General features: G+C 39.6%; 1 protein-coding gene across 6 annotated transcripts in view; it reads left to right on the forward strand.

Annotated features, from left to right (window-relative positions):
* Positions 1–27,642, forward strand: part of CABIN1 (calcineurin binding protein 1) — a 116,911-nt gene that overhangs the window by 82,117 nt on the left and 7,152 nt on the right. For all 6 annotated transcript variants that reach the window (XM_086761305.1, XM_086761307.1, XM_086761308.1 and 3 more), the window contains exons 30-34: positions 462–625; positions 2,661–2,757; positions 3,978–4,619; positions 5,081–5,155; positions 18,908–19,199. In XM_086761305.1, the coding sequence (XP_086617431.1) occupies positions 462–625; positions 2,661–2,757; positions 3,978–4,619; positions 5,081–5,155; positions 18,908–19,199 (1,270 nt within the window). The remainder of the gene's footprint in view (positions 1–461; positions 626–2,660; positions 2,758–3,977; positions 4,620–5,080; positions 5,156–18,907; positions 19,200–27,642) is intronic.

Genomic DNA, 27,642 nt, shown 5'->3' on the forward strand with positions numbered 1-27,642 from the left:
CAAGGCAGTAACCGAGTTCATAAGACACTTAGTAATGTATTATTTGAAGATAGAAACTTGCTGTGACTGCACAGGAGTAGCAACTTTCAGGCCAGGAAAACTTATTGGTTTTTTTTTATAGTAGTTAAGCTTTGACTTAGGAAAGCATATTTACAGACGTTTAAGAAAAATACACAGTATAATTTAGGCTTTGCTTGCTTTTTTTTTGTGAGAATAGCTAAGAAGCATATTTTGAAGGTGTGCTGTGGCTTCTGCAAGCCTCCCTCTTTTGCTACTGGCAGGAATCAGTTGACTTTAAATCCAGATCTCCCTGTCTGAAGGACCACAGCATTTGTCTGTCCATCATCCCCCTGACCCTCTGTGAAATTCAATATGCTGCAGAGTCGGACCCGTATTTTAAGATTTCTGTCCTTTTCGGTTGGATCCCTCTTTAGAGGTTTCCTCTTTTCCTTTCTCTGCAGGGAATCTGGCGCATCCCCGTGGATGAGATCGACCGCCCAGGCAGTTTTGCATCTCATATGAACCGCTCTATTGTCTTACTGCTCAACGTGCTGTCACAGCTAAAGGATTACAACACCCTGCTGAAGGTCTCGTCTATGCTACAGAGGACCCCTGATCAGGGAAAGTATGATATGTTTATTTTCATCCATTACTATGTAAAGCTTTGAATTTATTTTGTTCACTATGTAACTGTTTTATTTAAAGATGTTCTTAGTTTAGGAAAAAAGCTGTTAGATGGATTTCCTTGGGAATATAGTGGAATGACTGTTAATTTTTCTCAGGATTATGATTCCATAATAGAGCCTAGAATTTCTCTGTGTTTCTCTTGAAACTCAGAGCAGCCATACAGCTGCTTAACAGACTTGGAGAAGTTTTCTATCATGTGGAGGGATTCACTGGTGGAACAGAGCATCACACTTCTGCACCCGTCTCCTGGCCTCTTGCGTAAGAGCTGTGTCCAGTGAGGGAGGTCACGGCCCAGGCGTCCTGCCTTCCCGTAATCCCTGGCGGGCTGAACAATGGTTATGCGCCTATTGGCAGCTGATGCTATTTAAAAAGCTTATCCTGTTCAGGGGTGATCTAATTTTAATTGCATTAACCTTATTTAAGAAAAAAATAAGCCATTTAATGTGAGCTATATATAGATTCATATCAATGGGAAGACCAAAAAAAAAAACATCTAAGGAAAACATTGAAGCAATGGAGGTAAAATTCAAGTAGCTTGCTGAGTGGGAAATTTTGAAACTAGTCTCTGGCAAATGCTTAAGAAATTGAACTAAATGATTGATGGCAATAAGTTGGAGGCATTGAAGGTTTCTTCATGTGCTTCTGAGCGTGAGTGCCTGTGAATTTGCATAGATCATAGTATGTCTGGGAATATATCTCCCCGTGTTCTGCAAACTTGAAGCCAAAAATACTTCGACTTTTAGCATATCAGAAGTGCTGGACCATAGAAGGTTTAAATTCTGTCCTAAGCAAGCCCACAGTTGTACTAAAAATAAGATGTTATTTATAAGTCTAGACTGAATTTAACAAACCAGTAATTTGACATGTTGGATCAGCCAGTGCCAGCCATGGTGACCTGCAATCGTTACAGGAATTTATAAATGCAGATATTCTGGGTGTGTCTGGTATATGCCTGTAACAACCCTATTTTTAAAAATAGGATGTTTTTAGATCAGCTTTAGATACTGCTGAACTGATGAGGAGTCACGTTTTTGTATCTTTGGCTGAAAAGCAAACCATAGAATTACCGGTTTAATGGAATATTGTAGAGAGAAAATATGTGTGTTAAAAATGTTAGCTTTTTGACTGAAATAATACCCTCCAAAATTATTTACTTGATTTTTCACGCTCTCGTTAAAACCAGCCAGTTCTGAAATAGAAATTCAGTTTTCCATCAGGCTCGGTTAAATGAGATTGATGGCTGAAAATGTTTTCCTTGAAAGTGGAATAAGGCATTGTGTTGGAATACACTGAAGTTACAGTGCTCTAGTGAATTAATTGAAGCTATTGAGTGAATAAGTTTTACATATACAATATTATTTCTTTATATTACTATATAGGAAAAAAGGTATTAGCACACTGGTGTTTCAGCTCTAAAAATCCTAGACTCAAAGGCAACTGATATGACCAGTGAGAAAGGATTTGCTGATGTCCCTAACCTTACATGCACAATTCATCCAGGACGTGAAAAATCACCTGACAGTTCAAGATAGCTTTGTGTGACTAATACTCTTTTTCTAGAAAAAGTTTGAATAAAAAGCTGGTATTTGAGGGGCACAGAAGGCTTGGTATAAGAAAACGGTAATTCTAGTTGTCAGTTTTGCTCTGGGGGTTTTTTGGTTCGGATTGTTTTGTGTTGGTTTTTTTTCCCATTTCTCCCATCTGTAGCTAGTGCTATCTTTTGCTTCATGCTTGTCATCTTGGATGGTTGTGGGGACTGGAGAAGTGGAGGGAAACATAGCTAAAACGTTATATTTCAGTATGTAACTATATATATTTTATTTGCTTTCTTCTAAATTGTTTTAAAATTGTTGTGTTGGGTTTTTTTGTTGGTAGTTTTTGGTTTTGGTTTTGTTTTGTTTTGTTTTGTTTTTTACTTCCTGGTTCTTGCTTTTGGCAATTAGCTTAATTTCTGTTATCTTACTGTGGCATAGGAAGTACTTGCGTGATGCAGATCGCCAAGTTCTGGCCCAACAAGCCTTTGTGCTTACAGTGAAAGTGTTGGAGGACACTCTCAACGATCTAACACAGGTAAGGCAGCAGTGTGTTTAGTGGTTGTTGATTTAGTAATCAGATTTTTCTAAGTTCAGTTTACTCATTCCTTAGATCTCCTGAGGCTGGAGATGTACTTTATTATCACCACTTATTTCTTAAACCTTTTGTTTATATGCAACTAAACAGAAAACTTTCTTCCATAATTGTTATTTTTTGTTTTTGAAATCCAGTAACAAATACAGTTGTTGAGAATGGATTGCAGTAAGTTTGATTTGACAGTCTCTTAAATTTCAAATTATGGTAGTTACATGGAGTGTAAGAACAGCTGCATTTTCAAGTGGAGTCTACTGGAAATTTTATTTTAAAATGAACTAAGATTCCTCTTGAAACAAAACCAGACAACTAGATATTACATGCCCAGCCACTTTTAACTGCTAGTCCTTGACAGCATCACACCTGTTATTACATTTAATTGTAATTTAGATTTATTTTTTAAAAGTCATATAGAGACTGATCAGTTTCCAAGTTAAGATAACAGGAAATTTGAAGTTTATTTGGAAAATACATTCAAGGAAGAACTTGTTCCTAAGGGTTTTCCGAGTTAACAGAGTATAGATTTAACAAATTAAACAAAAACATCCTTAAGAACACTGGACCTCTGTGTGTGAAATAGTTTGTTCATAAATCTGTATGGAAAAATTGTATCATTAACCATTTTTGAAAGAAAAGATGATGTACTGAGGCTTTCTACCTTTGGACCATCACCATAGTGAAAGTATAAAAATTAAAGTACTGTAGCAGAGCTTAGCATACTTCTTGGTCTACTAACAAGAAGAAAGTTATGTAAGAGCAACCAAAAGGAAGGTTGTTAAATTTGAGGTTGAACTGCAGCTGCCAAAAGAAAGAGGTTCAGTTTCTATTTCAATATGTTAGAAGAAAATTTTGTGCTATTAAAACCTTGGGTTTCATTTAGTTGGATCCCATAGTATAGACTGAAAAAAATTATAGCTTTGGTTCAGTCTGTGTTGTCGATTTGTGTGGTGTTTTAACTTATTCAAATACTGTAATTATAAGAGTTGTGGCTTGGATGAATTAATATTCAGGAGTGAACAATAATGAGCATAGGATAAATGCATTTTCTTTACCAGAGGCAGTAATGTAAAGGTACTTATTGTCAGTTTTGATGGTAGTCATAGCTGTGCTCAAATGCTTTCTATATTCAATAAGAACAGAGAGGAATGACTTCTTTTGTTAAGATTTCAGAAGATCAGAGTTCCAAGTCTTCTAACCTTGCTTCAGGAAGGATGACAACAGACGTGTCTAATAAAACTAGTGCTGAAGAGGGGAAAGATGTCCTTCCCAAAAAGCCAGTTTTATCGGATGGAGTAGTACATAGTACTGAAAATGGAGTCAAGGAAGTGACCCAGGGACAAATTCCCAATGCTATGGACATATTGGAACAGGAGGACAAGAATGACAAGGAAATTAAAGAGCTCCCTGGGCCTGGTTCAGTTGAGCCTATGGATCTTGATGGATATTCCAATGACCCTGAAAAAATTGATTCTTCATGTAAACGCAGTGAGCCAGACCATCCTCAGTCTGGCAGGAACTCAAAGGAGAGAGCTCCAGAGAGCCGGACTCCAGAACTTTCTTTGGAAGAGCTAAGTATCAGCTCCAAACATCAACAGCAGGCAGCTAAAGGAATAGTTCAAGCAGCATCTACAGAAGAACCTGTCCAGAGATCAAGCAGGAAGAGGAAATTGCTTGAGGATGTGGAGTCTGGGAAAACACTCCTGTTCGATGCTTATCGAGTGTGGCAGCAAGGTCAGAAAGTTATGGCCTATGACCTGGGTAAAATCGAGAAGATCATGTCTGAAACGTACATGCTGATTAAACAGGTAAAGTGTTTTGTCATTAACTGTAACTTCTCTGTGTGACCTCAGACATGATTATAGAATAGCGATAATTGCCAGACCCAGCAGTGTGAAATGGGCCCTGTATCTGTTTGAAGGTTGGGGAGATAAATATCTCCCAAAGAACCATGCTCTTGCCACTAATAGAGGGGAGAAAAAAAAAAAAAAGTAGGATCCTCCATGTTTTGGAAATAAATTTCTGAAATCAGTTAAGAACTGTAATACCGATTATGGGGTGTTTATTCGTGCTAAATGTTAGTTTGAATGGAGAGAGCTGTGTATCTTTGAATATATACTCCTGAATCACTTAAGATCACTGTTCTGCCATAGAAGTGCCGCTTCTCCCGCTTACTCACATGCTCTACATCCCCATTTCATCTGAATTTAGTTTGATTTATAGATGAGCTAAGTAATTGTGACTTCGTTAGTTGTGGTTCTGTGTTCAGGTGGATGAAGAAGCAGCACTTGAACAGGCAGTCAAGTTTTGCCAGGTGCATATGGGAGCGTCAGCACAGAAACAGGTAAGCTCTCTGAAGTCCCCGACTGCTTGTAACAAGCTTCTATTATGTAGTCTATGCAATTAAGTCTGTTGCTGAGTGTCTGCAGCAATTAGAAATATCTGATTTTCTTGTGTTGTTGTGATCTAAGATAAGTTGGGCCAAATTAATGTAGGGAGCTTGTCCCTTTTGTTGGCGTCATTGCTACTGTTTATGTCAGGCGCGAGGGACAGTTTGTGTGCCCAAAAGCTTTTGGGGAAACCCCAAACAATCTTCAAATTGAAACATTTATAGCACACTACAATTTCCTTAATGTTTATGTCATTCCTCAGCATTCATGGATGGTAATTACTTCTCTCTGATCCCTAAGGACTAACAACCTCATCAGCTCTTCCTGTGCTAACGTTGCACTCTGCTCCAGAGCTACCAAATATCTTTTCTCTCAACTTGCATGGCCGAGAATCTGATTTTAACTCTGTTGTATTACTCAATCTGGTTTTTAGCTAGTAGTTTCTCAGTTTATCTAGCAAACAATTATAGAGCTTTAAAGGGGTGGTTATTTATCAGTCCTTAGTGTGAAATCAAAGCCAAGAAGAAAACTTAGTGAATTTAAATGTTCAGTGGTCATTCATTTTGGCAGCAAACCATCAGTTGAAAGCTTCAGAGTATTTTCTAGTTTTGTACTTTCCATAATTTTTGCCACCAGCACACAGTGAAGCAGTTACTCAGCAGATTTTGACTAAAATACGTTTTGAAGAAAAATCTGTGTTCCTAGTTAATAGTCTATTTTAACACTGCTCAGGGCTTTGTGCATGTTTTATGCTATGAAAATATAGCCTGTGTTAATGATTGCTGGCTCTCAGAAAGTAATTAAGAGAGTATTTGTCTAAAAATATTTGAAAAAATCTGTAGGAGTGCAACTTAGAAACGTTCTGTTGTCTTTGAGCGTTTCACAAGTGGTGGTCTTTGTCATGCTTAAGTGTGTAGAACAGGAAGCATCTGTAAGGTTTTCTGTACCAGAAAGGTAGATAACTGTACGAATGTATTGAATTGTGCAGTACTGGTTTATAGCAGAGCTCTTTCAAAAATGTCTTCAACAAACTTGTTTTATGACCTGCAGAAACTTATTCTGATTTTCTGCAGTTTATCTCTTCTGTCCCTCAAGTATCTCTTCTCCTATTATTGGATCTTCCCATCATCTACTGTAACTTCACCTTCCTGTCATGTGTCTTGCCCAGTGGAAGAGTACAAGTACATGCTATGACCAGTCTAGAGATAGTCACACACCGTATTCCAGCTTCCCAGTTACCAGGAAAAAGCGTTATCATTGCAGAGAGGGCGAGTCCCTTTGTCTAGGCACTAATTTTCATAAAAATGGAAGGACAGTAAAACTTTTTCAGGATTCCTCTTCATTTTCCAGGTTTGGATGAGGCTTTTCTTCTCTAAAATGCACCCGTCTCTGCTTTGCAAAAACATAAACTTTTGAGGATGTACATCTCTGATGTTAGCAAGTTAACTACTGTCTTAGGTATTCAGATCCTTCTCACATTATCTCACCTGTTTATCAAAATAAATGAATCTTGTAAACCTCCAGATAATTTTTCTAGCTTCTGAAGCACATCTGGTATCTATCACCAGAACGCTGCCTCTGTTCTTCAGACCTTTTCAGCCTAACCTTTTCAGTCCAACCAGGACTGCCTGGTCCTCCCTTCAGTGTGTTAATGTGCGCGACAAATGCCTCTCAGAACTACAGCGCAACTGTGTTAGAGGTGCTGGTTGATAGGCAGAAGAACTTACAAGGTGAACGGTCTGTATTATATCGAGTTAAGAAGTCTTCCTTTTAGGCTTTTCTGCCTGGGGGAGCTGAAGAAAATGGAAGCTGTAAGTCAACTCCCGTAACAAGGTTTAGTGCTTCCTACTCTGCAACTTCAGGAAAAGCAGATATTTCTGTGTCTGTTTTGAAAGGATCCAGGTTAGTTTTTTGGTTTTGTTTTTTTTTTTTTTCTTTTGTTTCTGTTTAAGATATGTGCCTTCCAGTGAAGCTTGAACCTTGTGTTTTGGTGCACTATTCTGTTGACTCTATGAGTCAGTACTTGATCTCCTCATCTCGTTTTGATAAATATTGTTTTACTGGTGATTATTGCCTTGTCCAGAAGGGCAGAGGAGGTTCAGACCCTCAGGGCAGCCTCTGTTACACAGCATTTGGTCGAGACAAGATAACCTTCACAGTAAATTTCTTCCTGAAATGCTGTTAGTTTTAGTTGTCAGAAGGCATACCAACCTATGTTTTTCCCTGTGCTGCGTGGAAAGTTTGAGTCTTGAGTATCCATAACGGTTTCCAGTTATTAATACTGAGATAAAAGTTATCTAACAGTGCGTTTAGTTAAAATGTGCGTTTGTGCAGGGCATCTCCTAGCAGAGTAAAGGAGAGGATGTAAGAGTAAAGGGAGTTTTTCTTTATTAGGTCTTCATGGAAGTAGCTTTCTCCAATGTGTGCCCTTCAGGAAGTCAGTAACATTTTTCTGTTGAACTGTAGAAATGAACAGAAATGTCAAGACAGATATTCTAGCAGACTGTTTCTTTGCTCATAGTCTGGTATTTAAGATTTTAATTTTTTTTTTTTAATAAAGAAATCTTGGCTCAGCGTATTAAGACTTTTTCAGTTTATCTTGAGGAAAAAATAGACGTCATCACACTGTGATTTATGACTTAAAAAATAAAAAGAATTTACTAATAAACTTCTTTTAAAAGTAATATTACTGTTTGCTTTTTGGATGTATTCACCTATTTTAAAACCACTCAACAAACTTGCGTGTGTTCCTTGCTGGGCTTTCTTGAAGGTTCTGGGTATGTGATTGCTATGCCAGCTATTCCAGCAAAGTCAACAGTTGCTCAGGCATGTGGCAAACATTGCAATGGTGAAAAACCTGCACGCAAACCAGTCTTGGAAGGAGCTAGGATAGGCGAGCTAGTATTTAACTTCATTGGAAGTGATGAGATTTCCTGTTAAATCACTTGAAATAAAACATACCTCTTAACGTGATGCACTTTGAAGCTTGTAAGCATTTCCTTTCAGGAAGCAGTCCCAGCTGATGAGATTATTACGTACTGCAGTCTCGTTTTCGTCTGCTGCTAGAAGGATCTTATAAGCTGTGTAAGGCTGCCCTACTGCTACTATAACGCTATGACTTAGTGTGGAGACACAGGAATAGACACTCTTGTAGACATCTGTCTATTTTCAACAGACTGAATCCTGTTTTATTGAAAATTGGCAAGTGTTTGCCTTCTGTAAACAAATAACGTCATGTATGGAGCTGCTGTAGCCCAGAGAAGCGCTTTGTTACTGGATGACTTGAGTGGGTTTACGGGGCCTGTGGTTCTTCAGTCACTTATCCCAAGAAACTGACAGTCAAGAAAAAAAAAAATTAATGAACACAAACCTGACCTTGATATATGTCTTTCTCTGCTGGCTGTTGTATTTTACAGTTCCAGGCAGTATGTGGTTTTTTTCATGAAAGTTTTCATTTGCTACTAAAATTTGGAATTATTTCAATTATGACTTTTCATCTTTCTTCCAGACCAATCAGAGTTTTTAACCTAAATATTTAACAGCTCCACTGAAGCCTTTTTATATGCCTCTTTAAGCATAAGCAGGAAACAGTACAGCAATCAGTAAATGGAATTTGACAAAGTGGGTTATTATACTTTTGTGATGAGATCTAATCTTGTTAATAGCTTGACAATACTGTGACCCCTTCACTTAATTTCAGAAGTCCTCTGTAGTCCTCATGACTGATGCAATGTTGAAATGTGTTGAGCCAATGAGACTCTAGCATCTTCTACAAAGACAGCTAAATACATGGGGAAGTGGCTTAGGTTGACTTCCAGCTTTGAAGAAGGCAGAAAAAGATGGTGGTACGTGGTACTAAACCTTGTCACAGTAAGTTCTGTGCTCCTGGATAACTGTTGAAATTGAAATATTCTCTGATGAAGTAGACACATCAATGAAGAAGCTAACGTGAATATTCTGTAAGGAGGTCTTGCATAGGGTGGCAGCATACCCTGTTTGTGCCAGGGACAGAAGACTGTGTTTTGGAAAGGGGTGCTTTATACTGCTGTTCATAGTTCAAGTGTTGCTTAACGTCTTTTCAGGACGCTTAACAGTGTGGTTGTGCTTGGACTGCAATACCTTTAACAGGTACCTGTGTGTACTCAGTACAGACTGGGATAAAATGCTGTGTAGCGTTAGAGCTCTAGTTGAGCATCATCTTATCAATTAAACATCTTCTCAATTGGATGCAACTATTTTCTCATAACAAACACAATTTTGCTTTACCAAATCCTACTACTGGGGGCTTTGAGTTTTTAATGTCTAACGCAGAAGCAGCTGAAAACCCCAAACAGTCATTCAAGAGGCAACCGGAGAGAGACTTAGGAGTTTGAAAAAGCTGCTAGTAATTAATCCCTGTATATTACCATATTTGGGGAGGTAGGAATAATTTGTGCTGTGTTTCTATTAGGCTAGGTTCGGTGTTGCTGTAATAAGTATTTACTGTTAAACCGTAATGGTGAAGTAAAATCTGAGCTTGTAACACTACCTAACGTGAAAGTGAAAAGGTGAGAGGGAAGACTAAAATGTGTGTGGGGGATTTTTTTATTTTTAATAAAAAGGAAAATTCTTCATGGTGTGTGGGAGCAGAGTAGCATAAACAAAGGAGATTCCAATAATTGGTATAGAAATTTATTTGGTGTTATTTGTCGGGAGATTTCTTTTAGTATTCCAAAATAATAATAATAACTTTTAAAAGTGATGTATTCATCAACTTCAGCGCACTTTGGTTCAAAATCTAAAGAGTGGTGATGCAACATTCTTAAACACTGATATTAATGCTGCTGTTTGTCTTTCTTATCATATTCTCAGAGTTAAGAGGACAAGGGCAATGTTATCTGATCGGTTTTCAGTGTTACAGAAGATTGCCCAGTGAAGGCTTTGAAAATAAATACCATTTTATCTGTTCCAGCAGTATAATAATCAGCCCTTCAGAGAATTTTGTTTTGCTGCTTAGTGCATGTTTAACTGCTCTTGTAGAAGTCACTGAGTTGATCATATGACTGAACTAATGTATGCTGAGGATTTAACAAAATATCTTCTCAAATATTCTCATTTTCTAGTATTGCCTATTGGCCCTTTAGCCCATTGCACTGCTTTTAAAAAGAAGAGACTAAAAGTTCCAGAGACTACTTAAATTTAGTTCAGACTATGGCAGCTTCCAAAGAAGTGTGTGTGACCACCAGTAATGACCCGTCAGGAGTGGAGCTGTGACTCCAGAGACATTTAACTGCTTATGCTAGTGTTTAAAGTCATGAAGTGAGTAGTCCTGCAGCCGGCAAAGGTGGGCGAGCAGTCACCCATCTCATCTGAGGGGCTTTTTGTAACTCAGGGAAGAAAGTAAGTAGTTCTGGTTCAACATACAAATTGTGATGGTGTTGGATTTTTCTTAAATTTTTTTGTTGTTTAAAGTAACGTCCTCGATAAGACATGGTAGTGAGTCATAGTAGAAGACGATAGCATAGTTAAATCAGCACTTTGAAGTGAGAAGTGCCGCTAGAAGAAGTAAGCTTGCTTCCTTGCTGGCTGCTCCTGCCTGTGCAGTGGTGTGTGTTCCTCTGTGCTGGCACAGGCATTTGTATGGCCATGCAGCACACCGGACTGCAGATAAGTGTGGCTGAAAGTCATCCCTCCTCTTTTTGTCCTTTTCCACTTAAATTCTTAATTTTGAGCAAGATTTTTGATACACACGTATCAAATGGGCTGGAATTGCTATCCAGTAGTGGTCACTGTGTGATTAGTAATTAAGTTCTTAAAGTTACGCTAGACATTAATTCACTTTGTGATCAAGCAGCGTTTTGAAAGATGCTTGTTCTTTTCTTTGATTTTCTGAGTCTGAGAATGTTATCAAAGATTTGCAGAGATCCTGAAAGCAGTCAGCTATTGCTCTGAGTTATAAGATATATTTTTAGTCTTGCCAACTGTGGTTTTCATATGAAATTAATGGTCCCTGGAAACGGAGTACCAAGGAGGCCTTGTTGAGGAAAAATTAAAAATTAAAAGGCAGACCAGTTTGACCTTGACATAGCATTGTACTTGAATGTGTGGTCCTAAGGACCAGGGAGGGGATGTGCTAGCAGAAAGAGGTTGCGAGGCTTCTAGATAATTAGAGAATTTCTAATAAGCCTTTCCACTGGCTGCCTCAAATTGATAATATTATATTTTTCATTTTATATAAAATGATGATGTCTGTGATACTGTTAAGGATGTGTCGACACAGGAAAGTTATTGCAGCACAGGCTAGGAAGAAGCTTCGTAGCACACAAAATATTCTATTAATGCATGTGCAGATACTTCAGTGTAAGAACACATCTGTCTTCTTTTTCCTTGACTTGCAATTTGAAAAGGTATTTTTATTACTCTGGACTTAACATTGAGTGCCTTAATACTAAAATTACAGCTTTCACCAGCATTGAAGCTGTCGTGACAGGTAGCCTAAGGGAGGACAGGTAGAACTTTGTGGTTATGCGGTAGTGAATACTGTGTATCGCCAGTCCTGAGAACTGACTTTATATAAAACAAATAGCTTAAAACATTGCAGACGTCAACATTGCACACAGGGCTGGATTTAACGTCTCTAAAAATACAAGAGTGTTCAAAGGCAAAGTTCCAAAATGCCACTAAGTTTCTAGTCCTGTGTTTGGACCCTTGAGAATACGGGACTGTATGTAGAAAGTCCCAGTAATGGGTAGCGTTGTAGCAGCTGGAATTTCTATTGGCTGCTCACAGTATAGTATATCATCTAAATGTCATGAGAAGGGACTGGTTCAACATCGCTGAGTTATTTAAGACTCACTGCTGCCTTAGCCAAAAAATCCTTGCTCTGGGACCAACTCCATCCCTTAAGAGCAAGGGGGAGAAAATAACATTTCAGCCACCCTTTCCTGCTCCAGCTGCCAAACCTCGAGCTCGCCCTGCACCATTTTGGCTGATCAAATTCTCTCTTTCACCCTTAGCTTCACTCATCTCTTCCAAACGAACACATCCATGACCACCTTCTCCCGCTGGTTGATGCCAAACTCTGAGTATTCTCCTCATTTCCCTTTCTAAACCTGCAGTCAAAACTCTTCAGCAGCCTTCAGTGTCAGCTCTAATTACACATGATGCTTCATGAAGAAGCTGCCACCAGAATCAAAACAAGTAAATTTTATTACAAACACAAAGGCACAATCAGGTTATGCAAATCAGCCCTGCCTTTCAGGCTCCTGGCGGGCTGCCAGTGCCATCCTGGGTTTCTGTAAAGTTTTGCTGTTTCTGTGATAATAAAAGAAAGCAGTATTTGTTGAGGAAAGGCACTGTTTTAGTGCTGCTGTTACTGCCCTTCTCTAGTTGCGGAACAGGTGACTGGGGTCTTGTTTTCTTTGGCCAGTGTTTAACCCTTCCCAGTGCTGGTGATGGGTGGTCTTAAACTGCAGCTGTGCACTGAGGAATTTTAAGGGATCGTAGGGGATGGTCTTGCTGTACGGGGTCTGCACGTGACCTCAAAAGTGCTGAGAGTGACTCTGGAGCATCAGTCTGGTGATGCTACAGTCTCTGTGTTGGACCTTACAGTGAATGTGACGTTTTATTTGGAACACAAAAAAATGTCTTCCGTAAGTGAAGCTAGAGTGTACTTCAGTGGGTTTTTCCCCTTCTGCTCTGGAATGCAGTCAACACTGCAGTAATGGGGTCTTTTAGGCTTTTTTTTCTTCAAGAAGAAAACTTGAGGCTGACTTGTTCGAACTGCCTTGAATGTCTAAAGCATTTTCATCTGGAATTCTCACTATAAAAAAATAAACAAACCAGAACCAACCAACACGAAACAACAAACCAACAAGCTGTTCTCAAGAAAGAGCTGAAAGCCTTCTGTAAAGGCACTTTGCTGAGAATGGGAGGAGATAAGTATAAACACTAAATAATTAGAAAATAATAATCTCTAGTTCTACCTCATGTGTTTTCCCCTCTTTTTTTGTTCCACCCACATGCTGCTAATTTTCATCTTTTCTTCCTGCACATCAAGACATCAGACTGCTTACAGAGAAAGTTGTTTTCCCCGAGTTGTCTGTGTGCTTTATTAATGCAGCAAAGACGACAAGAAAGGCGGGGGAAGGAGGAGGTGGGGATAAGGGGGACAAAAGGACGAGCTCTTTCCTGGTCTCACTCCTACCAAAGGGTGACCATTTTGTTCACTGTTGCATTTGCCAGTTGCCATGGCATCCCCCTCTCACTCTATCCTGGAGGTGTATTATAATTAACAGCTCTCCTCCTTCTGTCTCCTGCAGAAAGCAATCATTAAGTGAACACAAAGGACAGAAAAGTAACTTTTTGTCTTTTACTTTGTCTGTCTATGTTTTTCATCCTACTGCCTCGTGTTTCTCGGTCCAACAATGATGGTTTTGTATGCGGAAGCATTGCTGGAATATGGCTGCATGTGTAGAGTGGGACATTAAACCTCTGCTTGTATTTGTGTAAATGGAGGAGTTGGTTAGGCTAGAGTGCAATCCAATCGTATGTGTATAAACCTTCGTTATTTTCTGTATATAAAACTGTAATCTTAAGAAATATAAGGTTCTTCAGACTCTGGATCGTGGATATTGCTGCTAGTTCTGATGTACTTTGAAGAAGACTTCCAAAGGAGATTTCTTTCAAATGGAGAAAAAAATATGAATAGGCATAGTTTAATTAAAACACAATATTGACCAGAAGTTGGAGAGGTAATATCGTGGAATGTGGCCAAATATTGTTCGGGCAGTTTGTGTGATGGGTTCCGGGCTTTGTGGTGAGGCGCTGGTATCTCAGTAGGTGGATTCAGAGCACTAGGGTGGTAAACACAGACGTGGGAGTAATTTAAAAAATCAACAAGAAAATGTGATGTAACAGTTGCAGTGCCAGCATGTCTCATTAGGAAACTTCCATTGGGAAGACTGGCACTTTCCCTTTCTACGGAACATTTGATCGTTACTTTTCCCCACAGCCCCAGAGCAGTGAACCATTCCAGAAGCAGTATCTGTAGGACTTTTGTTTTTCAAAATGTGTTTTGAAAACAATAATCAATAAGGTAAAAATAAACCCTTGGTCAGGTTGTCTGGCTTATGACTTTGCAGATAGTCTATGAAATAAAATTTTCTCATCTCATCTCTTAATGCTCAGTTTCTTTTTGCTGCTGCTCTTGTCTCATTACTGAAGGGGCTCACTGGAAACTATAGGGAGCTGTTTTTTCCTCTAACATCCATGAAAAACTTCTGCACTTTTGCTGCTACTTTTCTTGGTGGAAGCCTGCCCCAGTGCTGACTTTCCTGCGTTTTCTTTACTTATTTTATATGTCAGCTTTCAATATGGGAAGAGTTTGTCCATAGCTGCTGTGAAGCTGAGTGATCTCTTTGAAGAGTATGCTGAAATAATCAAGGTTTCAGCAGAGAAGGAGACTGGTTTGGACCCCTGTATAAGTCAGGAATAGTCACAATTCACACAAACATGCATGCTAATTATTCATTTAAATTTTAGCTTTATACAAACTTTATAACAACATTTTAAATAAGTATTTTAAAGAAGAGCAAATAAGGTGGCTGATATCTATGGAAGTAATGGACTATTTTTATCACTTTCTGTGACATGTTTGGATATTAATAAGCCTTAAATGTTTCTTCCATCTACTTTGATAGCGTAACAGTCAAGACAAAAGTAGTGCTGCTCACTCTTCTCTTCAAAAAGTCCAGAAGGAAGCCAGTCCTGGCTAGGTGAACCTGCAGTTACAATACAAGATATGAGGAAGGCAGATAAATGAGTTTTCATCTTCTTTCAGTTACACACTTGTTCTATGAATATCATCCTCATGAAGAGGAAATGAATCTTTCCTTACCTTGGTGACTAGAGCCGTTTTGTGTTAACGCTGCTGTGTTTCAAATGCGGTGGTGGAAATAGAGAAACTCAGCACGGTGAGGTGGATGCGGGGGGCGGGGGAAAGGAGAATTTCTGTGGTTTTGACTCTGTGCCACAACAAAGCAAAAAACTTTTTAAAATCTCTTCATGAGAAACCACATAAAATACTGGTAAAGGATTGTCCCTGCTTCTCAGTTTCCTACTATACGTGTTTTGGAAAATTATCTTTATTGTGCCTTACTGCTGGGGTAGCAGTAGAAATAGATAAACATAAAGTGCTTCTGGCAAATACAAGACTTCCTGTAACGAGTGTTTTCTGGGGTGATTTCTCAAATGGGGTGTTACAAAGTACAGTGATTTCCTGGAGGCAGTCACCTGCGGGATGGTGAAATGTGGCCCCGCAAGTCTTGAGCAGTGTAATTAGTGACAGTGCCCTGGCCTGGGTTTTGTGGGCAGCATCGCTTACAGGTCAGAGGTGCTGGGGTTCTTGCCCTTGTGCTAAAACCAAAATATTTTAGAGAAAAGTGTTTCTCGCTGTGGTGCTCCTCTTAGCTTTCTGCTTACAGCTTCTGGGTTTTCTTCAGTTTCTGTGTCCAGTAAAACACACAAAGCAGGTTTAAATCCCTTTTCTCAGGGCACTGTGAGTGGCACAGTACACAGTAGCCAAGGGTGTGGCGTTTTTTTAATGCTTTGACTCTTATATTAAAGATAGCTTTCTCCTCCTTCTACCCTCACCTCCTCTTTTGAGAAAAAAAAGTATTTGAGAGATTTTTTTTCTCCTTTCAAGGTCTCGTGTCTTTCATTGGGTTGAAAAGAACCTGTCTATTTGTAGAAGCCTTAGACAACTCTTCACCAGGTCGCATCTGGAAAATTCCCTTTAAAGCCATAAATGCAAAAATTTTCTTTGGTTGCTGTTCTTTGGTATAATGCTGCATTTTTTGAGTATGCATTCGAATTTTTAGTCATGGCTTTACTGAGACAGAAACATCATAATAGCTTCAGCTTCATTCTTTTGCACAAATAAAATGTTTCTCTCTTTACAAGACAGTCGATTCTCTGGAAGGAAAAAAAAAAGGGAAATCTCACCTAAACTGCAACTTCACTTGGAGGAACTAATTCAGAATAAAAACTGATTTATTTTTCTTGTCCCTGACACAGCATCTTCATTTTGAGAGGAATTAAATTTTAATTTGGTTCCATCTGTGTATACCTATAAGGATTGTTTCAGCCTTAACCTTTTGTCTGTGTCTGCTTGATCATCTGCAACTTAGGAGGCAACCTTCCTCTTTTCGGTTACTGCCTCCTTAAATGTGTTGTGGCCAACCATTGGCCTTCTCCCAGGCAGCCAGTTCCCAGTGGCGTTCCTCAGAGACTTACACCAGAGCTTCATCCTCTCTAACGCCTTGGATGATGTGATGGAGTGAACCCTTAGTTTGAGTAACACCAGCTTGGAGGGCATGTTCAGTATGCTGGAGAGCAGGGCTACCGTTCAGCTTCACTGGACTGGAGGAGCATTGAGAGGAGCTGCCTGAAGGTTCAACAAAGAGAAATTCAAAGTCCTGCACGTGAGGCTGAATGACCCCTGTGCAACCTAACTGCGTGGGGAGCAGCTCTGCCAAAAAATATTTGGAGCCATGGAGAAGAGGTTGAACACAGGTCAATGGTGTGCCCTGCTGGCAATGAAGTCATAGAGAGCTGGGTTGCTCCATCCTGAGAGGAGAAGACTGATGGAGAGTGGGTGTATGGTATTGCTGTCTTCAGCAGAGAGGAGGGACCCAGATGAGAGGCACCATTTAAAGCTGCAGCAAGAGAAATTTGGATGAAGTGACAGGAAAAATAATGTTCACTGTGAGGGTGCTAAAGCACTAGAACAGGGGCCCAGAGAGGCTGTGGAATCTCCGTCCTTGGCGCTGTTTGGAACTGGGCTGGACGTGGGCCTCAGTAAGCTGATGTAACTTTGAAGGCAGCTCTGCTTTGAGCAGGAGGTTGGACTGGAGACCTCCAGGAGTCCCTTCCAGCAGGAGCTACTCCGTGATGATGTGCTGCTTCTCTCACTAAACATTTTTCTTCTGAGTACCATCCAAATATTGATGAGTTACTTTCCAGATTTTCTGTTTCTGTCTGTCAAAATAGCCATGCATTTTTCTGGAAGTGCAGTTTGAGATGCAAATATTTTTTTGTCAAATATGTGCCTAATTAGTAATACCTTCGGGTATTTCTGCTGAAAAAAAAATTTGGATACCGTACAAGCACAGAAATGTCAGGTTCTACATAATGCATTATGTAAGTTAACAAAGTGCGTGAGTATGAAGGGTTTTCCCTCTAAATTACAGCTGAAAACATTTCCACTGGTGATCTCACTTCTGGCTTAAGGCTTTCTCCTGCAGTTTAATTTCCCTCTAGTTTGTGTGATCCCATTTGTGCATCTTGAGACCTTTAGTTTTGGAACGGATGCTTTAAACATCAAAAACTTGCTGCTTTCAGAGGCAGAACAGACCTTTTTTGATCCAATATGGTAATTGCTGTGAATATAGCTGCTATATTTTATTTTTTCTGTGCACATAGAGTCTGGCAGGTTTTAATCGTATGCTTTTTAGAGATTGATTAATCAAGTTCAAGAAGTTAAAAAATACATTCCACTAGTTATTTAAAAAAAAAAAAGGTAGTACTCGTGTGCTTTCCACTTCTGAATTTTGAGTATGTAATTTCTCCAGCTGAAGTTTACTGTGTTCTCTCAGTGAAATTCTGCTGACTCTTTTGGCATTGTAACAAATCTTTGGCCATCTAGGACATTAGGGCCCCATTTAATTTTATATTTGACAGCAGAAAATTTCTATTTCAAACACTCTTACTCTGTCACCATAGCTAAAGCAAGTTCCTCTTCAGGGCAGAGGTGTGAGAGGTAGAGTATGAGACAGACAATTAAACAGTTGAGGATTCCATTCAGCCGTATCTTTTATGGTCCAATAAGTCTTCATTTAAAGGAGACTGTAAAGAGCATGAAATAAATGCATTCTCACAGGCAAGAATATTTTATTTGATTGCTGATACAAATTATAGAGAAGATAATAATTTTATGGGTACTTTTGTTCCCTTCGTTGGTGAATTTATGTCACCCTTCTACCTTCTGTCTGTATAATCAATGACACTGCATTAAATTCTTAGCTCTAGCTTTGGAGGAAAGTGTCACTCTTGGTGCCGCTGTTGGTTCTGCAAAGGCAGCAGATCTTCCAGAGCTTTGCTGCAAGTTGGGCAGCGATGTTATTCAGTTCTGAAGTTACTGGGAATTTATGATTTGGGGTTAGGCTGATTACTTCTTTTGCAAGGAAATACATTTTTCTGCTTTCTCCATTTCTTCTCACATCATTCACTAAGAATAATTTCTTTTAATAATTTGCAAATTCTCTTAAAGCACTGCAGATCTGTTTGTTCAGGACAAGGGTTTGTCAACGTATTTTTAAATGAAAGAAATGTGTTTCTGTTCATACGAGTTTGTAATTCATGCTTAAGAGCAGAGTTCAGGAAAGTATGTTATGTTGTGAGGGATTTGTTAAGTAAAGCATTCTAAATGTGAATATGAATAAACATTCAAGTTCTAATTTGATAAATAGACCATAAAGAACAGAAAAATATAAAGAAGAAGGATTTTTTAATAGTAATAATTGATTTTTGTGTGAACTTTAGAGAGAGTGTTGTCTTTCTACAAAAAGTTATACTGGTGGCAGTTGTTACTGAAGCAGGTGGCACAGGCAGAATGACCGGCACGTGTTTTCTCACTGTCTCTACCTGCCCCTTTTTGTGTTACGTAGCCCACAGGAGAAACACCCACAACCCCAAAGCATACGAAGGACAACAGAGAGAGCTTCTTCCCAGTAACGGCAGCTACACTGCACCCTACCCCAGTGAACCCGGACAGCGTGACTCCTGAAAATCTCCTGAGATTGAATGATCTGCATTCCAAATCCAAACCAGCATCTTCCTCTTCATCCTCCTCCTCCTCAGCATCTTCAGTACCTCCATCCCAGGAGTCACACAGAGACACTGAGCATCTCCAGAGTCAAAATGCAGAGACTGCTCCCAGCATGAGTGATCTTGCACGTGGTAAGTCTCAGGGAGACAGAACGTTTTGGCCCTCTCTAATGGTTTTGCCAAGGCCACACGGTGAGTCGGTGCTTGCGTTCTGGTTCTGGCCCGTTTTCTGATTGCTAGGCCACGTTCAAAAGGCTGTACAAACAGAGATTTTGTCTTAGTCCTGGGTACATCTACATAATTAATACGTATTTTAATTACTAGGATAGATTAAAAGAGTGACCACTGTCTATGTAACTTGCATGTGAAATCATGGAATAGCAGCCTGAAAATAGTAATATGTTTTAAATAGAGAATTTATGTGTCTAGTAGCATAAAAAAGCCCCACATTTGTTATACTTTCTTCAAAGAGGTGAGGATCTATTTCTTTAAAATACCTTACATCTTTAAAAGAAGCTAGAAGTTATTGCAATTGAAATAAATTGGTGGACAGCCTACATCTGACTGACAAGTGTGTGATTAACATAATGAGATGCACAGCTATCACTGCCCTGTATAGATGTGTGTGTGGAGATACATAACACTTCTGAACATTCCAGGCTTCTACATGGTCTATAAAGTTAGTGTAGCATCGGTATTACTTTCACATTTGAGGAAAGAAGCATCTGACGGGACTGGAATGTTGGGAATATATTATTTATAGCCCTAGTATGGTTATGTGTAAGGTTAGAGTATGGAGACGGATTGAAGAAACAGAACAAATGTTATTTATTCTATAGCACGATTGTGTGGGGGTTTTTTAGGACTGTGTTATGTTCTTGATCTTCCACAGTTTGTCTAGATGAGGAAAGAATGAAATGAGAATGCTGTCTTTTTCTTTACTGCTGTCATGGCAGGCTGGCTTGATAGCAGTAGTCGAAATCACTGTGCAAGGCAGTGCTGATCCACTTTGGGGAATGAAGTATGATTAGACCCAGTTTCAGACTTGCCTTGGGTGCCCAGAAGAGATGGTTTTGCGTATTTGTGGGACACTGCGCATGTTAAGGTGGCAGAGCACCTGCCATAGCCTGTACTTTCTTCCGACCTTAGCAGGAGCTCTGTCTGAAACAGCATCTGCTGCTGCCTGTGCTCACTCCATCTGTTCACGAGCTTGGGCCCTACCACCACCCCAAAATGCCCAAGGCGAATTCATGGGAGCCCGGGTAAAGTTATGAACGAAGCACATACATACCAGGTGACAGGTGAGGATACAGTGGAAACAGGGCCCAGATTTGTGAGACTTAATGGTGCGTAATATTAATTAATAATGAATAGACTCTGCTCTGGTCTGGATGTTTTGTTAATCTGGGGTTTGGACTTTCTGAAATTTTTAGCTGTATGCTTCTGGTATTTAATTTCTTTCCATGTGTAATCAGCTTTGGCGTCTGAATGCACATAATTTTCTGAATTTGTCAGCAATGAAGAGCAAATTAGGGAGAAATCAGTTTTCCCAATTTGCTAATCTCTGAGTACAGGACAAAATTGAAATTTAACATCCAATATTAGCAGTTGCATTATAATCATCTAATTTTCCTTTTTCACAAATCCAGGGAGAGATTGTCTTGCGAGAGGAAAAAAGGAAAGGGGAGTTGTAAGGAAGGAATGGCTTAGTCAATGTGTGAGCCGCGTTTGTTATTGTCCTTATGAAGCTGAAGAATGGAGTTGCATGGTGTCATGAGATATCTTGGCTGGCTTGTTCAACAGGGAGTAATTCGGGTTTGTGCCTAGACAACAGGGGAGGAAAAAAAAAGAATCCTCTGTGAAGTTCCTGTACGCTTAAAAAGGAGACTGATGAGAATGACAATGCGAATAAGAACTCGTGCGTTTTTTTTGGTTTTCAAACAAAACTCGGGAGCATTTCTGACGTGCTTTCCTCTCTGAATTTCCCAGGCCACATTGCAGTGATTGAAACATTTGTTTTAATCTTTCGACTTCCTAGGCTTTGCTAGGGTTGTAAAGTTACATATTGTTCTTTCTTCTTTCGTAGTTTCTATACATCGTCTTGGTTGAGGGAGATGGAAGGGTTAGCTGCCAGAAGGACACCCCTGAAATTGTGTCTGAAGATCAAGAAGCTCTCTCTGCAGAGCTCTCATTCCAGTGCTGAATGCATGCATTGTATCTGGCTTTCTGGCTCTCAGACCTAGCTGACAGGTCATTTCTCTAGCTGAGAGAGTCACCAATTACTACTATGTCCTTTTTCTTTTCCTTTTAATTCTCCTGCCTCTGTATCCATATCCTCTAAAAATAATTATTTATAATTCGGTTACAACCCTTTTTAATCTGCCTTCTATTAGCTCTGTTTCTGTAAAAACTCCTCCCATTTTTGGAGTAATCTGTTTTTATCTTTTTTGTCCCTTGTCACCTCCTCCTGTATCTATTTGTTCATGTGGAAATATTCCACATCAGAGCTGTCATTTTCTGTGACTTCGCCCAGGAAAAGGAATGGCTTTCCAAGCAATGTTGATGTGATGCCATTCGTTTCTTACGTAAATATTTTAGTGAGATTCTGTCCATGAGTAACATGAGTAACTGGTACAGAACACAGCATGATGAAGTCCAGCAGCAAAGTGAGGACAGTGATAGGTAGCATGAGAGCTTCCTGTGTTCAGGCATAAAAGTACATGGGACTGTTAGCCTTTGTTCAGCCTAGGGTTTTCTCTGGGGAAACTAAAATAGGGCAATTAAGAGAAAGCTTCTCCAGCCTGTCACACTGTTGCAGTATTATACTGTTCTAATTGCTGAAAAATCTTGGCATTTCCTTCTTCTTTGCTGTCCCTATTCTATTAATGATTCTTACAAGGAATGAAGAGGAAAACATTCGCATCTGAGTTTTGATACCAGGGAACATTTTTACACTTGGAATTATTTAAAGTTATGTGTTTTACTTAAAGCCAGCTATTTACCAGATGGGAATATAAAATCAGAGTAGAAGAGTAGCACTCCCGCTCCCTGTAAAATTTATGTCCATTTAAGGCCTAAGCATTTCAGCATAAAACCAAGCAGGTTATGATATAGCTATCCAAACTTGGAAAATCAGAGCTAAGAAAAACATTTTTTCCTGTATTGTGCAGGGAAGTTGCACTCTGTAAGCCATGTGAATATCCTGCTGTAATTTCAGATGTTTGTTGGTTAGGCACAACAGGGCAAGAGAGGTGTAAATGTATTCCAACCTGTAGACTTTCAGGAGCACAAGAAATAAATGCCAAGTGAGGACAGCTGCGTGGAAAGGTTAAGTAGCGCAGTTGTAATAGTGAGCAATGAAGTTAAATTATTTAAGTGTGTGCAGGCAGCAGCAGACTCCCTAAAAGGCAGATGTTCAAAATAGAAGGTTTTGAAGTGATATGTCCTGAGAATACAGTAATGGTGGTGTAATATGGCAGTTCATCCTGCAGGCTTTTGACTGGACATCAGCCTAATAAGGGCACTTTTGGGTGTAAAGAGCATCTTTTCCCAGACGTCTGCGGCTTAGTTTGTGTTAACAACTGATACATGCCATTAGGGTGATACTGAGTTCTCAGAAGACTGAGCCAATTTATGTAAGGGAGAGGGAAATACTGCAAAGAATGTCAGCTCTATAATTTTGAATCAACAGCATCTGTCTTCCTATTAAAACAGTGCATAGCACAAAGGTTCACCTTGATTCCTCCCCGTTTCTCGCTATCTGGACATCAGTGGACATCCACAGTCCCTGTTTCTGTCCGAGTGAAACAATGGAGGCTGTAGGTTCTCATCTTTAGTTAAGTTTAGCCACGTACTCATTTCAATCTCTTCTGAGTTTGCTTGTCACAAATTTCTAAAGACAAAACATGGATTTTTAAAAGCCTGTGATTCAGTGCACTGAAAAGTTTCTGCTTACACAAAATGCCCAAAGTATTTGACCCCGTTGGCCATGCCTTATTTTAACTGTGGATTTCAATTCAAACTTTCAGGTACTTTTAAAATAATAGGAAGTAGTAACATTCGAGCCTCTTAATTGCAATCAGTGTCTTACCTTGTTTTTTCTGCTGAATTCAAAATCAGCAGGCCCCGCCTCACTAAACAAAACCACAACAATCATGCTTTAGAGCACAGAGTTATTCTCAACAGATGACTCAAAAAAAGCTGAAACACAGAAAAGGTTACACTGGCCAAGGACCTGGGGCTTCATGTGATCCTTCTTCATATTTCAGTTACCTGGCATGAGAGTTCTCTCTGAAATGCACATTTTTCTACTGTGTTTTCTTGTGTCACTTCTACGCAACTTACTTTCATTACTTTCTCCTTCATTTCCCATGTTGAGTTATCCTGGTTTTTGGCAGCTGTCTTCCTCGGTTCCCAAGACTGAATTCCTGCAAGGCTTTAAAAACTATTCTGTAAATACTTGTCACCCCATGCCTTTCTGTCCTAAGGCAGAAGCTCCTGTCCACCTGTTAGTCACTGCAAAATCACGAATAGAAATTGGCCAGGCTGCTTTCATCTAGCTCTGCATTTGCTTTCTCTCATCTCTTGCTGCTTCAGCCTCCTTGGCATTGGTATTCTCACTTCTTCTCTGATCCTTGCTTTTCATGAAGCTTTTCATTTTTCACAATGGATGCACTCTGAAAACGTCTTCACTACTGGATGTCAGCAGGGAGTTTCCTGTTTTTGAATGACTTCTTAATTCCTTTTTGCCTGGTGCTCAGGCAGTTGTGTCTTTTCCTCTTCCTCTTGGAAGTACGCTGATTTGCTCTGCTTTCACAACAAATTCATTCCAAAAGAGTTTTTCAGTACACTTAGTGTCTATTTCTGATCTTTGCCCTTCCATTTTCTTATTTATCCAATCCAATGCTGTGCAGAAAATTTTTTGAAATGAAAACTGTTGTTGTTTTTATGTACCCGTGTTAGATCAGTAAGAACAAATAGGACAGGAGCAGGAGCTTCCAGCTGTGGCCTGTGAGGTGATGGCACGTAGCCAGGGGTTTAGTGCAGCCTGGGCAGCTTTGTGGTCCAAGAGGCTCTCGAGCCCCGAGCACCCTTAAATCCCCCTGAACATCCTGGGGAGTCACTGGCCTATGCCTACCTTACATGAATGGAACACAGTTTCTGGAGACCCCTTGTAAAAGAACATTGTAATGATGCTATATGTTACAGTATGTTTCAGTTTCACTGGTTTTAGATTACTGCCAGCAGCATAAAATTTACATATATTCCTGCACAAAGGCAGGCTGAAGAGAGATCAAGTTGTAAGGCTGCTGCACGGGTATTGTGTTACTTACAAAGTTCTTGGAAAATTGTGGCGTGTTACTGTATTCTTTTAAGAGTTTTTTCTGACTGCTTTTGCTAGTTTGCATTGTGCTTAGCTGGCTGGCAGGCCAAAGAAGGATGAAATACCGATCAGGAAAGGCCATACAGCTTTCATAAGAGAACTATACATCAAATTCAGAAGGAGTGGACTGCAAATGAGTGACTTATATCCACAGGCGCTATTATGTGATGCTCTCCAAGTGATGTGCGCTTGCTCAGTCAGCTATTAAAACACAAATATCAATTAGCTGTATTTTTATAATGCCATTTGAAAGTTCATGTAGTTGAATATCAGACTGTGACCTTTATTGATCTAGGCCCATACATTTTTTTAATTGAAGTTTTGTTTTAAAAGAAGAGAGAGAAAGTTAGTATTGAACTTCAGAGCTTTTCTTTACCAACATGCATGCCAGCTTCCTGCACCTCTAGGCAACTTGGTAGTGGCAGGAAATGTTTTTGGACATGGGAACTCCACTGTCTCTGCTGTTAGACTGACTGCAGCTTGGCTGTTACAGGGACCTGGTAGCTTTGGAGTTCGTGTGGGCCAGGGACTGTTTCCAGGAAGCACTTTCAGAGCAGCCACCTGTTTTAGGTTTTATTTGCGTTAATGTTGTTCTGTGACAGCTGACCTTGGCTTTAGGTGGCAGTTTGGGGTGTGCCTCATATAACTGTACAGTAGACTCTCTGTTCAGGACCCTGGCAGTAAGTACAGCAGTATGCCATGTTAATAGAGTGCCAACTTCTGCTCACCAGACTCCTTGAACTTCAGGGAGCAGTAGAACTTGTATGCTGCAACCTTTTGCCTCCAGAATTACTCTGACACTTAATTCTTAACACATGGCTTTGTGTGTCAGCTTTTAATGTAATTTCCTGGATTTGGCATTTTGAGTCAAATACTTTTTTTCTACAGCCATGACTTTGGTAATTTTTAGAAATAAATTTCATGGCAGGATATTTGGGAAAGTATTTAGAGAAAGAAAATGTGTAAGGAAAGGGTACCAAGTACACCTGGGCATGCCATGATGAACTGCATCGTCTCACTGCCTGTGTGGTGCAGTGCCTCATGGCAGATACAGTTTGAAGGCTGCTGCCCCCATTATTTCTCTCAGTTGGCATCCTTAACCGACCTGTGTTCAGCTGAACCAGCCTGTGTTCCAGTGCAGTCTTTCCATTGACTTAGAAGCGCAGCGTATGAGGAAACTCTGAGCTCCTTCAAATTCAAGCTTTCCATGGCCTTTGCAACTGCCGTACGGGGAAAAAAGCTGTATTCATTCCCGGCACTCTGGAGGGCGAGGCAGATGGAATACAGAAAATTAATTGTTTTCACATTAGCACTGTTCTTTGGAAATGTGGTAAGATATTTACTCCATCGTGTCAGGGAGCAAAGGATCAGACTCATTTCTGTGATCATGAAAAAAAAATGAAATAACAGCATCCACCTTGTGTGGTGAATTAGTAACGGTTAGTTCTGGGAACAGTTGCACATGGTGTGGGTGGCCATTAAAATACAAAGTACTCCAGTTGTTACTGGGACTGGTAAAATAAGTATTTCCTAGTGTCTGCAGGCACACAAAATTAAATCCTTACTCTTTTGAAGTGGTTGGAAGGCAAGGTAATACAGATTTACTAAATCATAGGAATGTATTTTCAGGCTTTTTGTGTTGACACACAGAACTGCTGGGGAAGGTGTTCTGCAGGGGGATGAAGGCAAGTGGTGCAAATCTGTTCATTCCTTCAAGCGTTCACTGTTGAAATCACGTTAGTGTTCTGTTCCGGAGTTCAAAGCTCAGCTCCTTTTTTCCTACAATGACATGATGTTTTATGTATGCACTGTAAGTTGCTTGTATCCTTTAACATACCTGTGCTATAATAATTCGACTGCTTCTGTCCGAAACTGGAACACTTTTTCCCCAGTGCTAGTCACATTTTCTGGGCTTGTCTTTCAGTTGTCATGTAATAGGTTTAGTGCATGACGAAAGGATTTTTTGAAATTCCACATAAAATGTTTTAATGTCTGTTATACCTGACAGCATGACAAAATCAAATGATTAAGAGTGCAGTGCAGTGCAGAGAGACCAGAGCAGCTGTTTACTGGTTACAGCACTACTGCTTTTAAACTTTCTCCACATCTGCAAAATACTAAGTGAATATTTTTGACAGTGTTATTTTTCGTTTTATACACATCAGAATAGCAAAGTAAATTGTCTCAGCATAAAAATGGTTGCAGGAGTTGTATAATCTGGGTGTTTATAGTGTATGGATATATGTATATAGTGCATTCCCTGTATAAAGAGAGACCGAGAGAGAGAATATTAACTGTGATGAAGTCATGAACCCAAGCGCCCGCTATAGGCATCTGCAAACACTGGTTACCCTGGCAACAAGTGGAAAGAGGTTGGAGAGGAAAGCTGGAGTAGGTTGTTGCATTGAATTGTTTTCAGCTTCTTTCTTCCTCACTAAAGCAGGGAGATGTTGAAAGGTATGATGTCCCTCTTTCTGTGCTATTTTATGTGTATTTAGTCAGTTTTTGGGAGAGAGAAGGCTAAAAAAAATACTTGTGATTCAGCTCGATTCCAGATAACTTTTCAATATAAATAATGATATGCAGTGCAAATCTATGTTTTTTTCTATGTGCTTAATTTTTGTGTGTTGTGTTGTAAGGCAGGAGTGCTAAATGGATCTCCAGAGTACAGTACCTATCCCGTCGTCAGCCTGGAGACAAGCGACTGTTGCATATTATGTCTTCAGAAACCAATTTTATTTTAAACTGGGTTTGTAGAGCTAATGTTTGAAAACCTGCCAAGACAGTACAAGTACTGGGTATTACCAAAAGATTTGTTAACTGATACAAAATCTGAGCTTCTGAACACCTTCAGAATGTGCTGTACTTATATTCTTGTGCTCTTGCACTTGTGCAGAATATTGTGGCTCATGAGTTAGTAGAGTCTTTACCTCCCCGGGGAAAGTTTTTATTAGAAAAACTAGGACATTATGTTCAGGGCTCTAACGGCATCTTCCACAAGACAAATATCAAGATATTCTCTTCAGAAATCTGGTTTAGACAAATAATGGGAGATCTAATTGTGTATTTCTTCTTGATTATCCTTCTCTCTTTTGCCCTTTTTGTCTGTGATGAAAAAAAAAAAGATATAATAAATATCTGTGCACTATATTAAAGTATAAATAGTATAAGTTATGATATATACACCTAAAA

Source organism: Chlamydotis macqueenii, chromosome 17, assembly GCF_036417535.1.
Source record: "Chlamydotis macqueenii isolate bChlMac1 chromosome 17, bChlMac1.mat, whole genome shotgun sequence".
In the NCBI taxonomy this organism is placed as follows: Eukaryota; Metazoa; Chordata; class Aves; order Otidiformes; family Otididae; genus Chlamydotis; species Chlamydotis macqueenii.